The sequence below is a fragment of the Gopherus evgoodei genome, chromosome 11 (assembly GCF_007399415.2).
Source record: "Gopherus evgoodei ecotype Sinaloan lineage chromosome 11, rGopEvg1_v1.p, whole genome shotgun sequence".
Classification (NCBI taxonomy): domain Eukaryota; kingdom Metazoa; phylum Chordata; order Testudines; family Testudinidae; genus Gopherus; species Gopherus evgoodei.
The window spans coordinates 10519633-10542868 of record NC_044332.1 but is presented as its reverse complement, the minus strand read 5'-3'; the positions used below and the strand labels follow the sequence as shown (position 1 = coordinate 10542868).

The following is a 23236-nucleotide window of genomic DNA, read 5'->3' as shown; positions in this document are numbered from 1 at the left end:
GCAGCGCAGGTGCCAGCACAAACACCACAGCAGGACATCTCACTGCCCTTGGTAACAGCTATTCAGGAGCAACTGCTGGGTGCTGCCACGAGCAGCTGCTGCCGCTTTGGTCCCCCAGTTCTCACCCAGAGGGGCTGTCATGGCAGAAAGACATCTGCTGGTGGCTGTCTGGGAGAAACACTGCCCTAGAGCCAGATCCTGCAGAGACTTTAGTGTGACTGTAACTTCACACACTTTGTGCCACTAACAGGATGTTAAGAGTTTGCAGGGTCAGAGCTCTTAATTATGAACCCCTTGAGTCTATTCACTCAGCATCTCCACAGGGCTCAGCACAATGGGGCCCTTGTCCTCCTTAAACTGAAATACAAGTAATAAAATCATTTTATACCTGTGGAAATTCGAGCTGGGAGAGGGTCGGCTCAATGGGCCAGACTGACCCTCAACTGGCAAAGGGACAGAGGGGGCAGTTTGTGACTCCCCTAGTCAGTAGCTGCAGAGGCCTGTGCAGACCTTGGCACAGACTGGGGAAGTCCTGAGATCCAGCCAGACTAGTGCCCCTGTTTCTCTGACCCCCAGCGCTTTGTAAGTTCTATAGCTGGGAGAGAAAAATCAGAGATCCAAAATTAGGCCATTTTGCTAAATTTGAGCCTCAATGTCATGACCTCTGGTAAGTCATAAATTAATGTGAGACATCCCGACACCTGGGCCCGTTACACCTGCTCAGTATCCCTACTTTCCACCTTTCATTCAATAGAGATGTTACGTAATGATGAACCAACTGGACAGAGCCCACCTCTTCCCAGTCTCAGAGGCTCATCCCAATTTCCCCTTGTAGATCCCTCCTCAGTACCCTTGAATTTCCTCAGAGTCTCCGTTAGAGAAACAGTTTGGTGGGAGAAATTGCTGAGTCTCTTCTCCAGTTCAGGAGAAATCTCCAAGGGCTGCTGGAACTTCCCCTTCTCGCACCTGAAGAGAAAATTTCACATGCTTATATTTCATTTAGTGACACAGTATAATTTGTTGTTTGTGAAAGTTGCTGCTCTAATGGGCCTGGAATTAGAATTCCTCTGCTTCTCCCAGCCTCAGAGCAGATGTAGCACAAGCCATGGCAGTGAAACCTTCCCTTTGAAGGTCCCATTGGCCTGGAGAGACCAGCTCTGGGGATAAAAGGGGATGTGAGTCTCCATGGCCAATCCACTCCTTGGCCTCCATGCTCTGAGGGATACAAAGTTCTCATGTGAAGTGCTGTAGAAATCTATCCACTAGGAACTATGCTGATGCATCAACTCCCCCCTCCCCAGCTCATTCCACACAGGTCTCCAAACAGCTCTCTGGTGGGATGTACTGTGATCACTGCTGCCCTGGGCTGAACAGTAATGAGTGCCCTGGTAGTGACAGGTCCATATTCCACCCCCACAACCCTGAGGCAGCCAGGCCCCCAGGGATGTGACATCTCTAGAATATCATTTAGGTCAGTCTTTCCCATTCAATGGGTAATTCCAGAGTCGTCTCTAAGAGGGTGAGAACTTCAGGATGAAGTTAATCAGAGAGAGTTATATCCAAAATGTGACCCTGCCCCACACATTTTGCTGAAGAGCCCTGGGGAGATGTGCTGCTAACATTATCTCCAAGCCTGCATTGTGACATGTGAGGGGGAGTGGGAGAGAGACACGTACCTGCTCAAGGTGCTATTGATATCCTAGAGGAGAGAGAGAAAACAATCTCAGTCCCCTCTGACACACACAGGAGATCCCAGGGAAGAGATTTTGCAAATATGGGGAAAAGAGCCCCTGCACTGGCTCCAGGCCCATGGATTCCCTGAGCTAATGGGGCTTTCCCTGCTCTGATATCAATGTGTCTGTAACTCTTCAAAGAACATAGTCACTCACATCTCAGGAATGCAGACACTGAGATCTGACTACTGGACTCCAGGTATTTATGATTCAGGAGCCTGCGTGAGGATCTGGGATGTTTCTAACTCAGTCTCACCTGCAGGAATTCACTTGCTGGCTCCTGACCCTTCCCCTCCAGCTCACTGATCAGGTATCTGAGACAGGAAATCTCCTCGGAGAGTTTACTGGCATTGTCATTCTGTATCTTCAGAATCTCCTTTTCCAGCTTCTCCAGCTGGGCCAGCAAGAGTAGCTCTTGTTCCTCCAGGAACTGCCGCAGTTGCTGAAATTCAGACACAATCTTCTGTCTCTCAGTTTGTGTCTGGACCTATAAAAAATAAGGAAAGGGCTGGTCAGGAACATGGATGGCACCTGAGGGCCTTTAATAGAGTCTTACAAGAGAGAACTCCTTTATAATCTCTAAGACATCCGTGCAGGGACCAGGGCATGAGCAGTCAGGCCTAGTGGTCAGAACTGGAATTGGAAGCCAGGAACTAAAACCAGAGTCAAACCTGGAGTCAGAGTCAGGATCTCACCAAGGGTTGGAGTCAGAGTCAAGATTAGGAGTCATACCAAAGGCTGAGCCAGAATCAGTGTCAGGAGTCACGTGAGGCTCAGGACTGGAGTTGGAGTCAGACAGCCATGCAAAGTGTCAGGCCGGAGTCAGACAGCAGTACTGCAGGTCAAACCTGAGCCAGGAACTATGCCAGGGTCAAGCCACTGCCAGGGTCCAGTCCAGAAGCAGATCCGGAGTGCCCTCAGTAGTTTGGGCAACTTCCTGTGATGCCTGCTGGCGTAAGTCGTGTATTCAAACGCCTGCTCCAATCAGGAGCTTTGTAGGAGGATCCTCTGGCAGGCCAGAGTTCCACTAGCCACTCCCTTGCTGGCTCCAGAGAGCTGATAGGCTGCAGTGACAGTCTGGGACCTGCGGTTTGGGGTGTGAAATCTGTAATTCTTCACATCCTGACACTTGAGTAACCCTTGGGATCTCAAGGGAAAGGATTTTTCTGCAGCTTCCCATTTGGCCCCAATATCCCTTAAAGGGATGTCTCCATGTCAGACGTGGCTCCGACACTGTGTTCCCAATGGCCTCTGAGAGTGCGTCCACACAGTGAGCCTCAGAGCCCAGGGCAGCAGACTCAGGCTCCTGGGGCTCATGCTACCACACTAACAACAGCTGTGTAGACACTGAGCCTCGGCTGGAGTTTGGGCTCTGAAGCCGAGGAGGGAGCGGGGTGGATTTCAGAACCTGAGCTCCCACCTGAGCTGCAGTTTAAAAGTGCTGTCTACACAGTTAGTTTTAGTGTTTTACTGCAAGTCCCATGAGTCCAGCTCTGCTGAGCAGGGCCCAGAGGCTCACAGCTGCAGGCTGTGTGGGTGTATCCTGAGACGCCAGATCCAGAACAGCAGGCAACAGAGCTCAGCTCCACATTGATAGAATTATCAGGAGAAAAAATAATCAAATGATTAAAAAAATACAAGAAATGATGGCAGACACTGGCACGTGGCAGTGCTAGGATATAGTCAGGGCAGTTCAGGAGAAGTTTTGTGAAAGCCACAAGGGCCAGTAATTAACTCGATAATTAAAATGCATTTTAGATGCTGTAGAAGATGCTGTTGTCCTCCTCCAAGGAGAGAACATTTGTGATGCACACGTGTGTACACACATACACACACAGAGTATCCCATGATCATGGAGAAACATAAACAAGCCCACATTCCCCACACCACACAGAAATCTATCAACAAGCCTCCCCTCTCCATGTCCCAGCAGGTGAAGAACAATGGGCACCTACCAGATACTCCTGGCTTCTTTTCTCTCCATTTACTTTCAATCGCAGGAGCTTTTCTCTCTCTTCCCTCAGAGACTTCAAATGGGCCTGGATCTTTTCCTGACACACACAAATGATTTGGTGGTTTGATACTGAGGGCTGACAGTGTGTTTGTAGGGGCTGGTTTTCCACCCAGAACACAAGACTTGAGATGACCTGTTGGGCCTAAGGTTTCTCTGTTGCACAGCTTCTCTGCACTGGGGGCAGGAGGCGTCTGTGTCGGATCCCTCCCAGCGCTGGCTGATGCAGGCTTGGCAGAAATTGTGCCTGCACTGCAGAGTGACAGGTTCTCTGAAGTACTCAAACAGATGAGACACATGGCTTGGTCCTGGAGACTTTCCACAGGGGTCTCTGCAGCCATGGCTCCCTCTGGGCAGAGAAACCCTAAGTTTGAATTTCCTGAGCTCACACTCGGCCCCACCTGAAGCAGCAGGAGGGCATGTCCCACCTAGAACTGACAGGCTGTTTGAGGGGGATGGAGCCCAGTGTTAATTTCAGTTCTGCAGGCTTTTGTGAAAAAATGTGCAGCCAGGGCTCTGGCCTTGCAATCAGCCCCTTAGCTACTGTGGAGGGTCAGGGGGGCTTCCCAGGGGCAGGGCACTGTGTCTGAGGGTGATATTAAATGCACAGGCTAAAACCTTGGGTAAGGCAGAACCAATGTTTGAAAAGCCTGATTCTCACTTATGCTCAGTGGAAAGGGGGAGCCCTGCCAGCAGTGTCACCGACTCTTGGGATTTTATCCTCAGGCTCACAATCTTTCATTGCTTTGGTTGATTGCAGTGCTGTGGCTGATTTGTTTGTTAAAGCCCCAGCTCCTTCCAGTCTGTGCTGAGGTGAGACTCGGCTTTTGTTTGCTAAAGAAAGGAAGTTTCTAGCCTTGTAGATTGCAGAGAAAAACTGAAAATGTGACCCCAGTACAGCCCGAAGGCTCAGAAACCAGCAGGCAAACAAAACCAGCCCTGCAGTAATTATTAGTAGTGTTAGGTAATAAAGCAAGTCCTCACTCACCTCTCCAACACCCGAGGTTGTGCGGAGTTGGAATATGGGCCCACAATTCTGTCAGAGACCAGACACAAATGCGTTGATCAACGGGCACACACTACCCCAAAAGCTTTAGAATAAGTGTGGCCCCTTTATTAGGGGTGGGCATCAATATTTATACACAGAAGTAAACAAAGTGATTAACAAAAGATAATGGTCATGCATAATCAATCAAGATTTTACAGGAAGAGCAAGTTTAAGAAGTAAATGCATAGAGATAAAAGGCTAATGGCTACTTGAGGAAGGGGGTGTCATGAGTAGTTTGCAGGTCAGTGCTTTGTTCAAAAAAAGGTTCAGAAAGGATTATGCAGAGACGGCCAGTCTGGGTGTTTTTTGGCTCCAAAGTTCACCAAAAGTTTAGACCCAACAGTAGGGTTTTAAATCCCACGATTTTTAAAGCAATCTCATCCTGTGGGGGGCGGCTCATGATTTTTAAATGCTTGAAGCGAGTGGGCAATACTGTTATCAGTTACCCATGGGAATTGGGGAGCCCCTAGAGGTGCATCCTCATTGTCTAAAACAGCCCAGCCAGCAGAGAGGGAAATAGACACAGAGGGGGAAGGTCAGGGAGTAGCAGGCAGCGCTGCAAGTTCAGGGTCAAACTCTGCTCATACTGCAAAAGTTATATCTAATTTTAACCTTTTCAAAACCCTACATTAAAATACTATTATTTAAGTTGCAGCAACAAGCACTCAAAAGCTGGGAATGCCAGGGCCAGTGCAAGGATATTTTGTGGCCTAGGCGAAACTTTCACCTTGCATCCCCGTCCCCCCACCCCTCCCCCTGGAGCATTGCTTATTATAAACTTTCAAAAATGAATACTGCATAATGTGGCATTGTTTATTAGAGTTAAGACACATTTGGCTTGAAAATTTATTAATTTCATTATTTAGTCTACATATTTAACGAAGATAAATGAATAACCTGACAGGGCATGGGGCTGGCTTCGGGCAGGGGGCTGTAGCAAGGGTTGGATGGAGACAGGGGGTGTGGGACTGTCTGCGGGCAGGGCAGGGGGTGCAGCAGGGGCTGGCTGCGGTCAGAACAGGAGGTGTGGGGCTGTCTGCGGGCAGGGCGTAGGGTGCAGCAGGGGTTGGCTGGAGGCAGAGCATGAGGTGCAGTAGGGGCTGGCTGTGGGCAGGGCAGGGGGTGAGAGGTTGGCTGGGAGCAGGGCAGGGGCTGTGGGGCTGGCTATAGGAAGGGCAGGTGGTGTGGGGCTGGCTGTGGGCAGGGCAGAGGGTGTGGGGCTGGCTGCAGGAAGGGCAGGCGGTGTGGGCCTGGCTGGAGGCAGGGGAGGGGGTGTGGGACTGTCTGGGGGTAGGGCAGGGGGTGTAGCAGGAGCTGGGTGCAGGCAGGGTGGCGGGTACCAGGACCGTCCCTAGATATTCTGGGGCCCTATGCAGCCCCCCATGGGCTTGGTGGTGCCCCAGGCCTCTGTGGGGAGGGCAGGAGGGAGGCAGGCCTCCAGGGGGCCGGGGCTGGCTTTGAGGGCAAGGGGAACCACCCCCAGCACTCCCCGGCAGCCAGGGCCGGCGCTGCCATTTAGGCAGCCTAGGCAATCGCCTAGGGCACCAGAATAAATGGTGGGCGCCGTTTTGCCGGAGGGGGTGGCAGGCGGCTGCAGTGGAGCTGCCGCAGTGGTGCCTGCGGAGGGTCCAGTGCTCCGCGGCTCCGGTGGAGCTGCCGCAGTGGTGCCTGCGGACGGTCGGCTGCTCGCGCGGCTCTGGTGGACCTCCCGCAGGCACGACTGTGGCAGCTCCACCGGAGCCGCGGGACCAGCGCACGGGGCGGCGAAATTGCCGTCTGCCTAGGGCGCTCAAACCCCTAGCGCCGGTCCTGCCGGCAGCGTGGCTGGGGCCAGCTCTGCACTTCCCCACACCGGTGAGCACAGCCCCAGCCCTGCTGCAGAGCTCAGGGCAATGGGGGCGAGGCTGAGCAGGGGCGGGTCCCTGGGGCAGAGCCAGAGCAGCAGGGAACAGCGCAGCGCCCCAGCGGCCGGCGGAGGAATGACATCACTTCCCAGCCAGCTGGAGCTGATCAAAGCCCCAGCGCCGGGTGAGCATCCCAGACATTTTGGGCACAGCTTTTTGGTGCCCTCAAGTCTTGGCACCGTAGGTGGCCGCCTAGTTTGCCTCGTGGTAGCACCGGCCCTGACTGTAGGTGTCACTCATCCCAGGGCCAGAGTCCCCTGAGCCTGCTCAGATCTGGTGCCCTCTGCACTGGGTGAAAGTTATCAACATCCAAAACAGAGAATCCTGAGGCTGAGGAGAGAGAGATTTGCACTGATGGGGACTGTAGCTATTGGGTTCCAGGTGGAAGCCCACCCACTGCTGAAGGGCCTTCTGCAACAGCCAGTACGCCATTCCAGACCGCACCGGGGGCACAGAAAGTGGTGGAGGAAAAAAAAAGCCGCTGGCACAGAGATATTTATAACCCGGGTGATCTTCCACACACACCTCCTGCGCCTTCCCCGAGTGTCCCCGGGCCCTGACTTGCTCCCTCCCCCATTCCCGGACCCGGAACAGAGCAGATCCATGTTGCCTCCCTGAAGCAACTGCTGTCGCAGGGTCCTAGTGCCCCCTTTTCACTGCAGAGCAGACTGACTCTGAGCCTGCCCTTCCACCTCAGACCCTTTCATTTTCCAGTGGGACCCTCCACCAGCACAGGCTCCCCCCGTCACAGCAGGGGAGGAGGCGCATGCAGCACTCCCCGGTACCCACCACGGGGGAGGCGAGAGAGATTCCTGGACCTCAGAGGGGCCCTAGGAGCACATGCAGTGACAGTGGTGGGGGTGAGTGTGCTGCTGCGGAGGGCAGGAAAGGGGGGCTCCTCCCCCAGAGCTTGCTGCTGCCGGCAGGGAAAGGGCTGGGGGGAGTCCTCCTCTCTGGCGCCTGTCCTGGAGCAGCCTGCCTGCACCCAAACTCGTCCCCAGCCCTGCCACACCCCAGAGCCCACACCCCCAGTCAGAGCTTTCACCCCCCCACCACACCCTCAACCCTCTCTACCGTAGCCCTGAGCCCCTCCAGTACCCCAAACACCTCATCCCCAGTCCCAGCCAGAGCCCTCTTCTCCTCGCACACTGACCCTCTGCCCCAGCCCTGAGCTCCTCTCACACCTCAAACCTCCCATTCCCAGGCCCAGACAGAGCCCTCACCCCTACTCTTGCCCTGAGCCCCTTCCATGCTCCAAACCCCTCATCTGCAGCCATAATCCATGGCCATCACCCCTGCACCCCATCCCTCTGCACGCCCTCTCATCCCCAAACTCTCTCCAAAGCCTGCACCCCAGTCCCCTGCCCAGCCTAGGGCCTGCACCCCAGACCTCCTCCCTCACCCAAACTCCCTCCCAGAGCCTTGGGCAGGTGAGGTGGTGGAGTCTGGGTGGAGGCAGGTTCTGAGCACCACCAAAATGTCTACAAACCTACCACTCTTGATCCTGCCCTGCAATCCTGAACTCCCAGCATTCTCAGGACACAGGCTAATCCCTAGTGGCCACTGCTGATATCCAGCACCTCCCTCCTCTCTTAATCTGTGAGTCCCTCTCTGGATTGGGACTGGAACCAAAGACCATCTTGAAAACAAGATTACCAGCCCAAGCAGTCAAAAATCATGAGCTGACCCCCCAAAATCACAGGCTCCACCACTGCCCCTTCTTTCATTCTGTGGCGGCAATTTGGCGGCAGGCTCTTCCCTCCGAGAGGGACTGACGGACCCGCCACCAAATTGCTGCAAAGAACCAGCCCTGTGGGAGGGTGCAATTTTATATTCTTGCCTCAACACAAAAATACGTAGTTATGACTCTGGGGCCTGGAGCTTCCCACAGCCGCGGGGAGCCCAGAACCCTTTAAATCCTGCCCGCAGCTTCAGTGGCCAGGCTGAGGCCAGGATTTAAAGGGCCTGGAGCTCCCCATTCCTGCAGAGAGCCCAGAGCCCTTTAAATTCCACCCGCAGCTTCAGCGGCCCGGTGGGTCTGAGATTTAAAGGGTTCGCAGCTTCCTGCAGGTCCCGGAGCTCCGGGCCCTTTAAATACTGGACCCAGCCCGGCAAGGCTCAGGGCTCCCACGGCTGCCTTTAAATCCCAGCTGGAGCTGTGGTGGAGATTTAAAAGGCCCAGAGCTCCGCGGCGGACAGAGCCCTAGGCCCTTTAATTTGCCCGTGAGCCTGGGGGGTTCCCAGCCACCTCTGCAGCTGGGAGCCCTGGGTTGATTTAAAGAGCCTGGGGCTCCCAGCCACAGCCGGTGCCCCAGGGCCTTTAAATCTTGAGAGGCACTGCCTCTTCTGATTGATGTCACACCTTTTCCAGATGAGGCCACTCCTCTCCCAGGACTATGGCAGTACCGGTAAATCCTTTATGTTACTTTCACCCCTGGACCCTAGCCACCATTATTCCTAGGCCAGCCCCCAGGTACACAGGAAGGCTTGTAGGTGAACAAGGCCATTCACAACTCATTGTTTCTGAAGCATCCTCAATGGCTTCTACTTAATATCCCTACATCAGCACCACAAGTTTATATCTTATTTTCTGAACTCCAGACACAGAAATAATACATGCAGACAAATAGCATGAACACACTCAGTAGAGTATAACCTTTGTACGTATACCAGACAGGAGACCTTTTGCAAAAAAGCACATTCCAATTATGTCACATTCACAAGCATATTTTCATAAGCATCTAGAGTGCAATGTCACAATGGTGTATAAGCCCCTTCACAGGGAGAAATTAGCAGGTTCTGAAGGGCTCTGCAGAGAAAGGCACCCTGAGAACGAATGGCTGAAGTTGCTTCCGAGCACCGGGTGGACACTGTTCTGCAAGGGCAGGAGCTCTCTGCTGACATCTGCTGGTGGGGAAACGACTAATGACACCTGTGTCCAACGATCTTCTCAATATCTCCTTGAAAGGTGTCATGAGTGGTCTCTGCAGAAGCTAATGTCTAAATGATTGTCATCGTTATTAACATGTAACATGTAGGGTATAGTGTCCAAAACTGTTGGAGATGAGAGATCTCATCTGGGGATGGGGTGAGAGACCCAGGACTGACTCAATAAACACTGAGAACAATGGACATCTGGAACCTAGCCCAAGCCCTGTGTTTACTGTCTGGACAAGAAGCAGGCTTGAGATTTACAAAGATAAAGAACCCCAAGACAAGTCTCTGAATGGGGACTCCTGGGGTAAGAGACAATAGACTGTAACTGTACAGGCAGTCCTCGGACTTATGACACAATTGGTTCCTGAAAATCACATCTTCAGTTGAAATGTTGTAATCCGGAACCAATTTTCGCATAGGAACGTTATAAACGGGGAATTGTTTTCTAAACCAAGGTCCAATACACTATTTTCACCCAGATTTTTGTACTCAATCAATTATAGACAAGTAATATAGCTCCATTAATGTATTCATATTGAAAATAACAATCATGTTGACATAAAAGAATCACAGACACTAAAAATACATAAAGAAATATAGTACCTGTACAGCGCTATACACCGTACATTACCCCAACCCACAAATGAGCTAAAAAGCACAGACACATTTTAAAGCCTTAACATTTTTTTAACATAACTTGTCTTCATCATTCCTGGGCACTGCTGATCTAAGAAAACAACTGAAGGGATGAAAGAAGAGATGGGACACTTTTGTCTGAGCTCCCAGGTGGTACTAATTGGATGGGGCTTTCAGGGGTTTTTTGAGGTGATTTGGAAGGAGATAAGGAAGTGTCCGAGGGAATTTGGACAGATGTTCTCTTCTTTTCTTTGTAAATTTCTCTGTAGCAGCTGTATGTGTTGTATATGTCCCTATTCACAGATGCACTGCGTTCAATGTTGGGGTCGTACTCCTCAAACAGGGACGTGGCAGCTTCCAAATGTTGAAATGCCTCAGCCAACACTTCCATTGTCAAGACTTTACGAGGAGGAGTCTCTTCAACAGTGCGTGCATCTTCTTCTTCTGCCAATTTTTGCTGTTCCCATTCAATGAGGTCCTCATTAGTTAGTTCTTCAGAATGTGATGCCAGCAACTCATCAACATCCTCTGGGGCAATGTCCAAGTTAAGTTCTTTGCCCATTTCAACAACAGCGTTGGTCACCTCCTCAACAGTGTCAGTAAAGCCTTGGAAGTCAGACACAAAATCAGGACACAATTTTTTCCAAACGCCATTCAGATTGAGTTGTTTGACTTCATTCCGTGCTTCATCAATGTTCTTAATTGCATGGTAAATGCTGACGCTCTGCCAGAATTCCTTCAGAGTTGGTCCACCTTGCTTCTCAGTTTCCCTGATGGCCTGAGCAAATGAGCTCCTGAGATAGTGAGCCTTGAAAGATGTAATGAACCCCTGGTCCATCGGTTGCAACAGTGAAGTGGTGTTTGGGGGCAGAAACACCACTTGGATGTCAAGATGCATGTCATCAAGGCTGGGTGGATGACCAGGAGCATTGTCGAGGATTAACAATGTTTTAAATGCAAGATTATTTTTGCTGCAATAATCCCTGACACTTGGCACAAAATGATAATTAAACCAATCCTCAAAAATGTTTTTATTGACCCACACATTAGGATGGGATTTCCATACCACTGGGAGAAATGCCTTGGAATATCCCTGGAAAGCCCTGGGGTTTTCTGAACGGTACACAAGCAAAGGTTTACATTTAAAGTCACCTGCAGCATTTGCACCAAGCAAAAGAGTGATCCTATCTTTAGCAGCTTTGTACCCCGGCATGGATTCCTCCTCTTCAGCCATGTTGGTTCTCAATGGCATTTTTTTCCAAAAGAGCCTAGTTTCAGCAACATTAAAAACTTGTTGAGCACAATATCCATTCTTTTCAATCATTTTAGCCAGTGTTTCAGGATAAACACGAGCTGCCTGCTCATTAGCACTGGCAGCTTCATCTGACACCTGCATGTTATGCAAATGGGTTCTAGCTTTAAACTGCATAGGCCAGCCCCTATTTGCATTAAAAGGCTCAGTGTTAGACTTTCCCCCTGTTGTTTCTTTAGATCATTATAAAGACTCCGGGACTTCTCTTGAATTTTGCCTGAACTCACTGGAGCACAGCATTGATTTTGATCCTTCAGTGAAATGAATGACAGTTGCTCAACCTGGCCATTAACATGCTGCTTAGTTGTCTCAGCTGATTGCATAGGAGCTGAACCCTTAACACGTTCCTGAATCTGTGCCTTGTTTTTCAGGATGGTTGAAACAGTCGATCAGGCGATAGCCAAAGCTTTACCAATTTCAGTTGGTGTCTCACCTCTTTTGGACCTCTTAATTATTTCAGTTTTTGTATCCCAACTAATTCTTCTACATTCCCTGGAAGAAGAAACACCACTTGCACCAGATTTCTGCTTTTCTGCCATTATTATGGGCAAAGAAACACTAAATTTTAAGAAAAAGTTTGGAAGTGCAAAGATCCACCATGCAAAAATGGCTTCAGAACAGCAACTGAGCACCTTGAGTTATGGAGATGGGCAGCACAGAACATAGCCGTGCATGTATGAACTTGTTCACTGGCGTTGCGTTGCATCCTCTTAAGCGCCGCAAAGTCAAAACTGACGTTGGAAAGTCAAAACAGGGTGTCAGTTTTATAAACGGCATAAGTGCCCGTTCGTCATAACTCGAACGTGGTAAAGTCGAGGCCTGCCTGCATAAGAGAAAGGACACCGGATGTTACCCATTCTGGAGCAGAGACTCTGTCAGCGGAAGTGTCTCATGAAAGAGGATACCAGCTTTCGAAACTGGACTGTCTAATACTTTATTGGACAAGAAAATAACTTGTAAATGAGTACAGCCTATTGACTAACTCTCATGTTTTTTCTTTAACCTGTAACTGTATGTTTCCAATCCTTATACCAGCCTTCATTAGAACCTCTGTCTCAAGCTCTGTTAAATAAACTTCAATTTATTTTTACTGTAGACACGCCTAAGTAACTTGTGCTAGGTAGAGAGTTAAATTAAGGTGAAGCCAGCAAACTGGGGGGCACTGCTTCTGTGGAGGCAGCAGACTGGCATACATTGCAGATGCCCAGAAGACCAGGGACTGGGAATTCAAGTGTAAAAAAGGAAGGCTGCAAATAGAGAGAAAGAGTGGGGCTCATGGCACCGAGGGAGGAGTATCTCTATAGCCAATAGCCAGTGGCTGGCTGACTGGGCAAAAAAATAGCAGATGAAATTCAGTGTTGATAAATACGAAGTAATGCACATTGGTAAAAAAATAATCACAACTATATATACAAAATTATGGGCATTTAAATTAGCTGTTACCACTCAAGAAAGAGATCTTGGAGTCATTGTGGATAGTTCTCTGAAAACATCTGCTCAACGTGCAGAAGCAGTCAAAAAAGCTAACGGAATGGAAGGAATGTTTGGGAAAGTGATAGATAAGAAGGCAAAAAATATCATAATGCCACTACATATATCAATGGTACGTCCACATTTTGAATACTGTGTGCAGTTCTGATCATCCCATCTCAAAAAAAGATAGATTAGAATTGGAAAAAGTAAAGAGAAGGGCAACAAAAATGATTAAGAGGATGAAACAGCTTCCATGCAAGAAGCGATGAAAAGACTGGGACTGTTCATCTTAGGAAAGGGATGATACAGATCTATCAAATCATAAATGGGGTGGAAAAAGTGAATGAGGAAGTGTTATTTACCCCTTCACATAACACAAGAACCTGGGAGCATCCAATGAAGTTAATAGGCAGCAGGTTTGAAACAAACAACAGGAAGTATTTCTTCACACAGTCAACCTGTGAAACTCAGCACCAAGGAATGCTCTTCCCTCGAATCCTGCTCTGGGGTGTAGGGCCCCCCTCTCAGGGCTGCCGCTGCCCAAACAGCACAACAGTGATGGGACCCTGCTGTCCCTCCTCAGCCCCCAGTAGCCACCTTCAGAACCAGCCCTGAGTCACCCCCTGTCCCCCGAGCTTTCACTGAAACACAGAGTTGGTCATTAGAACGCCCTCCCAGTCAGGGGGACTTTCTGCAGTGGCTGGACCCAGCCCCTGGGGCAGCCCCTGGCTCTGCCCGCACCAGCCCCACACCCAGAGCCTGCAGGTGTGGGGACCCCAAGGGAAAGGGTTGGGACCGGGCAGGGAAGTGACTCTGCACCAGCGACCCCACCCCAGCTCTGGGGGGGCTGCGAGTCTCAGAGCTTCTACCCTCCCCCAACAGGCTCTGCTCCCCCTAGCGCTTGCAGGAGCTGAGCCAGGCCCTGGAGAGCGACCGCCTCGGCCGGGCCAGGGCCTGAGTCCCCCAGCCCGAGGGGAGGGGAGAGGGGGCAGGAGGGAGACAGGGGAGAGACTGGGAGGGGCAGCAGGAGCAGTAAGTGGGGAGAGAGGGTCCCAGCTCCCAGCCCTGCCCGGTTCCATGGGGGATGAGATGGGGAATGGGAGGGGAACATTAGAGCCCTTCTATGCAGATGCCCCAGGCATGAGAAAGTTTGGGGGGCTTCAGCCAGACGATGCCCCAGGCCCTACAGTGCTGGCCCTGCTGCCTCTGCCCAGGGCATTATTCTGGCTTTGTTACTGAAATGTGCATTGCACACAGGGCTGGACTGAGGCCATCCAGGGCCCAGGCTCCACACCCTGACACAGGGCCCTGCTGTGACCCTGTCCCACTGGCTGTGAATGGGGTCACCCACCCAAGAGCTGTCTGCTGGGGGTGGGGCCTGCAAACCTCTTTGGGCAGACAGAGGGAACAGCTGGGCACTTTGAGGACACTGAGGGCAGGGGGGGTCCTCTCTCCTCTGAGAGAGAGAGAGAGACAGAATCAGGGAGCCCCCTTCTCTGTTGTACTGACCCCAGCAACTGAGGTGTTTCTGCTTGGGTGGTGGGACAGAGCCACTGAGCTCTCCTCTTCCTGCCACACACAGATCCCTCTGCTGGGGTGCAGTTGGCACAGCAGATTAACACCCCATATGGACCCCTGACAATTACCTGTCAGGGCAATTGGCTCAGACTCTCTGCAGACTCAGGCAGGTGTCACAGCATCTGCCACACTGGAGGCATGTTTTCAGTATTTTCTTTGCAACCCTGATAGTTGAAACATACTTTTTTTTTTCCTTTTCTTTTTCTTTTTTTTCATGGAAGCCAGGATCCTGATGTAATCACATGTCTTCAGTAGCCAGGGCTAGACATGGTCCTATAGGGCCTCTGCTTCATCCAGCCCTGCCTCCTGCAGTCCCCACCAATTAGACATGAAGACTAATGGCTGTTTATCACACACAATACCCATGCAGGTGAAACTCCAGGAAGCCCTGGGCCCTGTGAGGAAGGAGCTGGAAGAGGCCCTGGAGCTGACATCTAAAGAGCAGAAGAAATCCATGAATTGGCAGATGGGTGTCTGGGTTTATAAGTCCCGGAGTCCGTCCCCCTGCAGCATTCCTGGGGATGTGGGACTGTAAAGCTGCAGGCTGAGGTTATATCCTGCTCTGGCCGTTTGCCCCAGGAAGGTGTCATGGTTCCTGGAGCAGGAATTATCTCTGGTGGGGATCCCAGTGCAACAGCCCTAGGGGTAAGGACAGTTCCTGGCCTGGGGGCAGTGACACAGACTCACCTCAGGGCTCCCCATGCACCCAATCCCCACTCACTGCACAGCCACTGTCATTGCACCCCGACCTCTGCACCCACCCACCAGTACTGCACATGCTCCATCCAGAGATAGTTCATGCTGCACCCCCCAGGTCCCCTGCCTGATAGGGAAGGGCAGACAATCAAAGCTATGATGTGCGTTGATGGACAGCCCAGTCCCTCAGCCCGCGTAGCAAGGAAAACTCTTGCTTTGTGGCTGTGTAAATGTAAGCAGGAGATGGTCCCGCTATCGCAGGGAACTTTCCTGGCTTATACACGACCCCAGTGGAATCGGATAATGAAAGAATCTGAGTCCTCACTCCCACTCCCTTTACCCAGAGGCCTGCCTGACCTCAAGGGCTCCCCTTCTACTCTCCTGTGGGGCAGAGTCCTTGTGACCCCAACAAGGCTGGGCCCAGGGGCTAGGGTGTCCCCACTCCATGGTGCTCTCTGCCGTCGGTGCTTCCCTGACCTACTGATCAATGTCTATAGTTCAAAGCAAATACAATTTATTAAACAGCAACTAATAAAATAATAAGGAAAAATGGGGACAGTGAAAGGAAAACTCATCACCCGGCTCTGTGACCACAGGGGAGTTTCAAAACGCATCTCTGGAATGTCAGGACAGTTCACAGTCTGTTCTCAGGCCTCCTGACCAGGCCCTGGCACACGCCCTCAGGCTCTAGATGGCAGGGCCCTTCTCCCCAGCATCAGCCACCCCTCATCTCACTCACGGCTCCCCTTCCAGTCTCGTCTGCAAGAACCCTTGGCTGAAGCGTCTCCCTGCGCTGGGCCCTCTGCCCAGGGTCCCCCCTCGCTCTGCCCAGCTGCTTACTGCACCTGGCTCCGGACTGCTCCAGCCCCAGCCCCAGTTCCACGCTGCCACAGCCCTGATGCTGCTCTGCCTCCAGCTCCCTGGACTGCTCCTCTGGCCCCTTTGACTCTGGTTCCTGCAGCTCTGCTCCCAGCAGGGATCTGCTCTCTCCTTAGCTCTGCCCACTCTGCCCAGGCAGCCCCAGCTCACACAGGATGGACCCCTCCCAGCTTCCTGACTCTCTCATTGGCTGGCTTACCCTGTCAGTTGGCCTCTCCCCATTGGCCCTGGATACTCTCAGTCTCAGGGTCCTGATTTCCCATCTTCCCCTTTCTCTTGGTGCTGGGAGCTTGCCAACCAAAAACCCTTCTAACCTTCCGTGAGCGAAGCAGAGCTGTTTGCAGGACGACTGGAGCGGCTCGCGGGATGGCTGGTGGAGCGGAGTGGCTGGTGGAGTGGCTTGTGGAGAAGGCTGCAGCAGAACCCCATGGAGAGGTGGGGCGGTCGGCCTCGGATCACGTAAGGTGCCCCCTTAACACCGCTGCACTCCCCCCTCATTCCCCAACCCCGGGCTGGGAGGTAAAATTCTGCACCTGTGGCAGCACTGCTTCTGTCTCCTCCACCTGCGCCTGTAGCCAGACAGAGCACCAAAGCATGGATGCTTTTACCCAGATTCTGGTGTGGGTTTGCAAAGACTGTAACTTGCAATTTCCACTTGCTGATATCCAGGCTGGGGGTGGCATCCAATGTGAAAGGTGCCTACTGGTGGAATCTCTCAGGCAGCAGGTGGGAGAGCTACAGGAGGAGGTGGCTAGGCTGAGGAACATCCGTATCCATGAGCAATTCCTGGACAGTATCCATGTGGAGACAGCTGACATAGCTGTCACAGTTCACAGGACTACCGACACACCAGTGGAGGAGGAGATGGCTCAGGGTGGACACTGGCAGCTGGTTACTTCTGGCAGCAGGCAGTGCTCCACCCCTGCTGCGAACTCTCCTGCTGTGGTAATAGATAACCGTTATGCTCTTCTTGATACAGGAGAGAAGGAATCACCCCCAACAGTTAAGGAGGCGAAGCCTCATACCCCTAAGGCTGGGAGGTCTGCTGCCACCACTGATAATAAGAAACGTAGGGTAGTGGTGGTTGGAGACTCTCTGCTGAGGGGACGGAGATACGCATCTGTCACCCTGACCGTTCATCCCGGGAGGTATGCTGCCTGCCAGGGGCCCATATCCGAGATGTTAGAGAGGCATTGTAGAGGATTATCTAGCCTTCTGACTACTACCCCATGCTACTCATCCATGTGGGCACAAATGATACTGTGAGGTGTGAGACTGAGCAGATCAAGAGTGACTACAGGGCTCTGGGAGTATGGGTTAAGGAGTTTGGAGCGCAGGTGGTATTCTCTTCGATTCTTCCTGTTGAAGGTAGGGGCCCAGGCAGAGACAGATGCATCATGGAGGTGAATGCCTGGCTGCGAAGATGGTGTCTCCAGGAGGGCTTTGGCTTCCTCGACCACGGGATGCTATTCGAGGAAGGACTGCTAGGCAGAGATGGCCTTCACCTTTCGAGGAGGGGAAAGGCCTTATTTGCGCACAGACTGGCTAACCTAGTAAGGAGGGCTTTAAACTAGGGTCGACGGGGACAGGTGAGCAAACCCCACAGGTAAGTGGGGAACAAGACCTGGGAGATGGGTCGGAAACAGGAGGGAGCATGGGCTATAATGGCAGAGAGAAAGGAGGGTCAGGGCAAAGCTGGGAGGCAAGATCAAACCAGTATCTTAGATGCCTACATACATATGCAAGAAGTATGGGTAATAAGCAAGAAGAACTGGAAGTGCTAATAAATAAATACAACTATGACATTGTTGGCATTACTGAAACTTGGTGGGATAATACACACGACTGGAATGTTGGTGTGGATGGGTATAGTTTGCTCAGGAAGGATAGACAGGGGAAAAAGGGAGGAGGTGTTGCCTTATATATTAAAAATATACACACTTGGACTGAGATGGATATGGACATAGGAGATGGAAGTGTTGAGAGTCTCTGGGTTAGGCTAAAAGGGGTAAAAAATATGGGTGATGTTGTGCTGGGAGTCTACTACAGGCCACCTAATCAAGTGGAAGAGGTGGATGAGGCTTTTTTCAAACAACTAACAAAATCATCCAAAGCCCAAGATTTGGTGGTGATAGGGGACTTCAACTATCCAGATATATGTTGGGAAAATAACACCGCGGGGCACAGACTATCCAATAAGTTCCTGGACTGCATTGCAGACAACTTTTTATTTCAGAAAGTTGAAAAAGCTACTAGGGGGGAAGCTGTTCTAGACTTGATTTTAACAAATAGGGAAGAACTCATTGAGAATTTGAAAGTAGAAGGAAGCTTGGGTGAAAGTGATCATGAAATCATAGAGTTTGCAATTCTAAGGAAAGGTAGAAGGGAGTACAGCAAAATAGAGACAATGGATTTCAGGAAGGCGGATTTTGGTAAGCTCAGAGAGCTGATAGGTAAGGTCCCATGGGAATCAAGACTGAGGGGAAAAACAACTGAGGAGAGTTGGCAGTTTTTCAAAGGGACGCTATTAAGGGCCCAAAAGCAAGCTATTCCGATAGTTAGGAAAGATAGAAAATGTGGCAAAAGACCACCTTGGCTTAACCACGAGATCTTGCGTGACCTACAAAATAAAAAGGCGTCATATAAAAAATGGAAACTAGGTCAGATTACAAAGGATGAATATAGGCAAATAACACAGGAATGCAGAGGCAAGATTAGAAAGGCAAAGGCACAAAATGAGCTCAAACTAGCTATGGGAATAAAGGGAAACAAGAAGACTTTTTATCAATACATTAGAAGCAAGAGGAAGACCAAAGACAGGGTAGGCCCACTGCTCAGTGAGGAGGGGGAAACAGTAACGGGAGACTTGGAAATGGCAGAGATGCTTAATGACTTCTTTGTTTCAGTCTTCACTGAGAAGTCTGAAGGAATGTCCAATATAGTGAATGCTTACGGGAAGAGGGTAGGTTTAGAAGAGAAAATAAAAAAAGAGCAAGTAAAAAATCACTTAGAAAAGTTAGATGCCTGCAAGTCACCAGGGCCTGATGAAATGCATCCTAGAATACTCAAGGAGTTAATAGAGGAGGTATCTGAGCCTCTAGCTATTATCTTTGGGAAATCATGGGAGACGGGGAGATTCCAGAAGACTGGAAAAGGGCAAATATAGTGCCCATCTATAAAAAGGGAAATAAAAACAACCCAGGAAACTACAGACCAGTTAGTTTAACTTCTGTGCCAGGGAAGATAATGGAGCAAGTAATTAAAGAAATCATCTGCAAACACTTGGAAGGTGGTAAGGTGATAGGGAATAGCCAGCATGGATTTGTAAAGAACAAATCGCGTCAAACTAATCTGATAGCATTCTTTGATAGGATAACGAGCTTTGTGGATAAGGGAGAAGCAGTGGATGTGATATACCTAGACTTTAGTAAGGCCTTTGATACGGTCTCACATGATATTCTTATAGATAAACTAGGAAAGTACAATTTTGATGGGGCTACTATAAGGTGGGTGCATAACTGGCTGGATAACCATACTCAGAGAGTAGTTATTAATGGCTCCCAATCCTGCTGGAAAGATATAACAAGTGGGGTTCCGCAGTGGTCTGTTTTTGGGACCAGCTCTGTTCAATATCTTCATCAACGATTTAGATGTTGGCATAGAAAGTACGCTTATTAAGGTTGCGGACGATACCAAACTGGGAGGGATTGCAACTGCTTTGGAGGACAGGGTCAAAATTCAAAATGATCTGAACAAATTGGAGAAATGGTCTGAGGCAAACAGGATGAAGTTCAATAAAGATAAATGCAAAGTGCTCCATTTAGGAAGGAACAATCAGTTTCACACATACAGAATGGGAAGAGACTGTCTAGGAAGGAGTATGGCAGAAAGAGATCTAGGGGTCATAGTGGACCACAAGCTTAATATGAGTCAACAGTGTGATACTGTTGCAAAAAAAGCAAACGTGATTCTGGGATGCATTAACAGGTGTGTTGTAAACAAGACATGAGAAGTCATTCTTCCGCTTTACTCTGTGCTGGTTAGGCCTCAACTGGAGTATTGTGTCCAGTTCTGGGCACCGCATTTCAAGAAAGATGTGGAGAAATTGGAGAGGGTCCAGAGAAGAGCAACAAGAATGATTAAAGGTCTTGAGAACATGACCTACGAAGGCAGGCTGAAGGAATTGGGTTTGTTTAGTTTGGAAAAGAGAAGACTGAGAGGGGACATGATAGCAGTTTTCAGGTATCTAAAAGGGTGTCATCAGGAGGAGGGAGAAAACTTGTTCACCTTAGCCTCCAATGATAGAACAAGAAGCAATGGGCTTAAACTGCAGCAAGGGAGATTTAGGTTGGACATTAGGAAAAAGTTCCTAACTGTCAGGGTAGTTAAACACTGGAATAGATTGCCTAGGGAAGTTGTGGATTCTCCATCTCTGGAGATATTTAAGAGTAGGTTAGATAAATGTCAATTAGGGATGGTCTAGACAGTATTTGGTCCTGCCACGAGGGCAGGGGACTGGACTCGATGACCTCTCGAGGTCCCTTCCAGTCCTAGAGTCTATGAGTCTATGAGATAAACTTTTGAACTCTGGGGCTGCACTGACCACTGATGGCTTACAGACAGCCCCCCAACCTGAAGCAAATACTCACCAGCAACCACAGACCACACAACAAAAACACTAACCCAGGAACCTATCCTTGCAACAAAGCCCATTGCCAACTCTGTCCACATATCTATTCAGAGGACACCATCACAGGACCTAATCACATCAGCCACACTATCAGGGGCTCGTTCACCTGCACATCTACCAATGTGATATATGTCATCATGTGCCAGCAATGCTCCTCTGCCATGTACAGTGGCCAAACCGGACAGTTTCTACGCAAAAGAATAAATGGACTCAAATCAGATGTCAAGAACTATAACATTAAAAACCAGCTGAGAAAACTTCAACCTCCCCGGTCACTTGATTACAGACCTAAAAGTCACAATATTACAATAAAAAAACTTCAAAAACAGACTACAACAAGATACTGCTGAATTGAAATTAATTTGAAAACTGGACACTATTAAATTAGGCTTGACTAAAGACTGGGAGTGGATGGGTCATTACACAAAGTAAAACTATTTTCCCATGTTTATCCCCCTCCACCCCGCCACGTTCCTCACAGCTTCTTGTCAACTGCTGCAAATGGACCATTTTGATTACCACTACAAAAAGTTTTTTTCTCTCCTGCTGGTAATAGCTCACCTTAACTGATCACTCTTGTATTTTTCACTGCATGCATCCAGTGAAGCGGCTGTAGCCCACGAAAGCTTATGCTCAAATAAATGTGTTAGTCTCTAAGGTGCCACAAGTATTCCTGTTCTTTTTATGCCATCATATGCCAGCAATGCCCCTCTGCTATGTACATCGGCCAAACTGGACAGTCGCTACGGAAAAGGATAAACGGACACAAATCAGATATTAGGAATGGCAATATACAAAAACCTGTAGGAGAACACTTCAACCTCCCTGGCCACACTATAGCAGACCTTAAGGTGGCCATCCTGCAGCAAAAAAACTTCAGGACTAGACTTCAAGGAGAAACTGCTGAGCTTCAGTTCATTTGCAAATTTGACACCATCAGCTCAGGATTAAACAAAGACTGTGAATGGCTTGCCAATTACAAAGCCAGTTTCTCCTCCCTTGGTTTTCACACCTCAACTGCTAGAACAGGGCCTCATCCTCCCTGATTGAACTACCTCATTATCTCTAGCTTGCCTGCATATATATATACTTGCCCCTGGAAATTTCCACTACATGCATCTGACGAAGTGGGTATTCACCCACGAAAGCTCATGCTCCAAAACGTCTGTTAGTCTATAAGGTGCCACAGGATTCTTTGCTGCTTTTACAGATCCAGACTAACACGGCTACCCATCTGATACCTGTTCTTTTTGTGGATATAGACTAACACAGCTGCTACTCTGAAACCTGACCGGGGACAGAGACTTTTGGGGTGTTGGACATTTGGGATTTTGAGTAATTTTTTTGGGTTGCTGGACTTAAGACCCTGAGGGGAAAAGGACACTGCCAAACTTACTTGGGGGTGGGGCTTTTGCTCATGGTTTGTGTTCTGAATCCTGTTTGTAGTGTTTCCCCAACATAATGCCACATTGTTTCCCTCCTTTATTAAAAGGATTTAGCTACACTCAGACTCCATGCTTGCGAGAGGGGAAGTATTGCGTCCTAGAGGCACCCGGGGGGGGGTGGTATGTAATTGTCCCAAGTCACTGGCTGGGGGCTGGAGCCAGTTTGGCATTGTGTTATTGAAACGGCACCCCTGGATACTGAACCCAGCCCTTGTTGCTGCCGACTCAGATGGGCAGAAGGGTTACGCTTCAGTAAGGGGCCAAAGTCCCCCAGTCTCCACATATAATGTGTCCTGACCCCTCACCCTTGTACCAGTGCCTCTCCGTGTGTGCCCATATCCCCCACTCATGTTCCACTATCCCCATGTGTGCCCATATCCCCCTTCCTCCCTGAGCTGTCCTCTGACCTAGCCCCCACTCCCATCACCCTCTTAGCACTGGGATGCTCTAGGGGCACCAGTTTTAAGGAGTGGCCAGAGACCCGCGTCCAGCAGCTCAGGGAAGTCACTGGGTGAATGTGTGGGGCAGTAACCAGGGCTCCCTGCACCCCCGGGTCCCCATGTACAATGGGGAAGGCCCCGTGCTGTCATGCAGCCCTTAGGGGCTGGTCAGTGAGCGTTATTATTGGTATCATGCCCACGAGTGAGCCAGGCGCTGCAGAGACAGAACAAGGGACTCCTGGTCTGAGTGCGGACCAGCCCAGTAAGGGGAGAATCAGACACTGGAGAGGGGAAGTGAGGCACCCAGTGTGGCCTGTCCAGCTGGGTCTGACAGAGCACGTAGGGCATGTCTACACTGCAATATGAGCCCATGCTTGAGCCCAGGCTCAAGGCTAATGACCTCCCTTGTGTCTGCAGGGCTGGATGGTCCACGCTGAAATCAAGCCAGGATGGA

The 23236-nt window shown here is 50.2% G+C and overlaps 1 protein-coding gene and 1 long non-coding RNA gene across 2 annotated transcripts; both read right to left on the bottom strand.

The window, feature by feature from the left end:
- Positions 1-799: 799 nt before the first annotated feature.
- LOC115659470 lies at positions 800-2214 on the bottom strand. Its single transcript, XR_004002558.1, has 3 exons — positions 1990-2214; positions 1677-1699; positions 800-966 (listed from the first exon to the last, which is right to left on the bottom strand). It is a non-coding gene; the product is annotated as an uncharacterized LOC115659470 (long non-coding RNA).
- A 7826-nt stretch (positions 2215-10040) lies between these two features.
- On the bottom strand, positions 10041-12400 carry LOC115659457 (tigger transposable element-derived protein 1-like). The gene has a single exon (XM_030579621.1). It carries the CDS (start codon positions 11696-11698, stop codon positions 10361-10363), a length of 1338 nt encoding a protein of 445 aa, XP_030435481.1. The 5' UTR covers positions 11699-12400; the 3' UTR covers positions 10041-10360.
- Positions 12401-23236: the final 10836 nt, after the last annotated feature.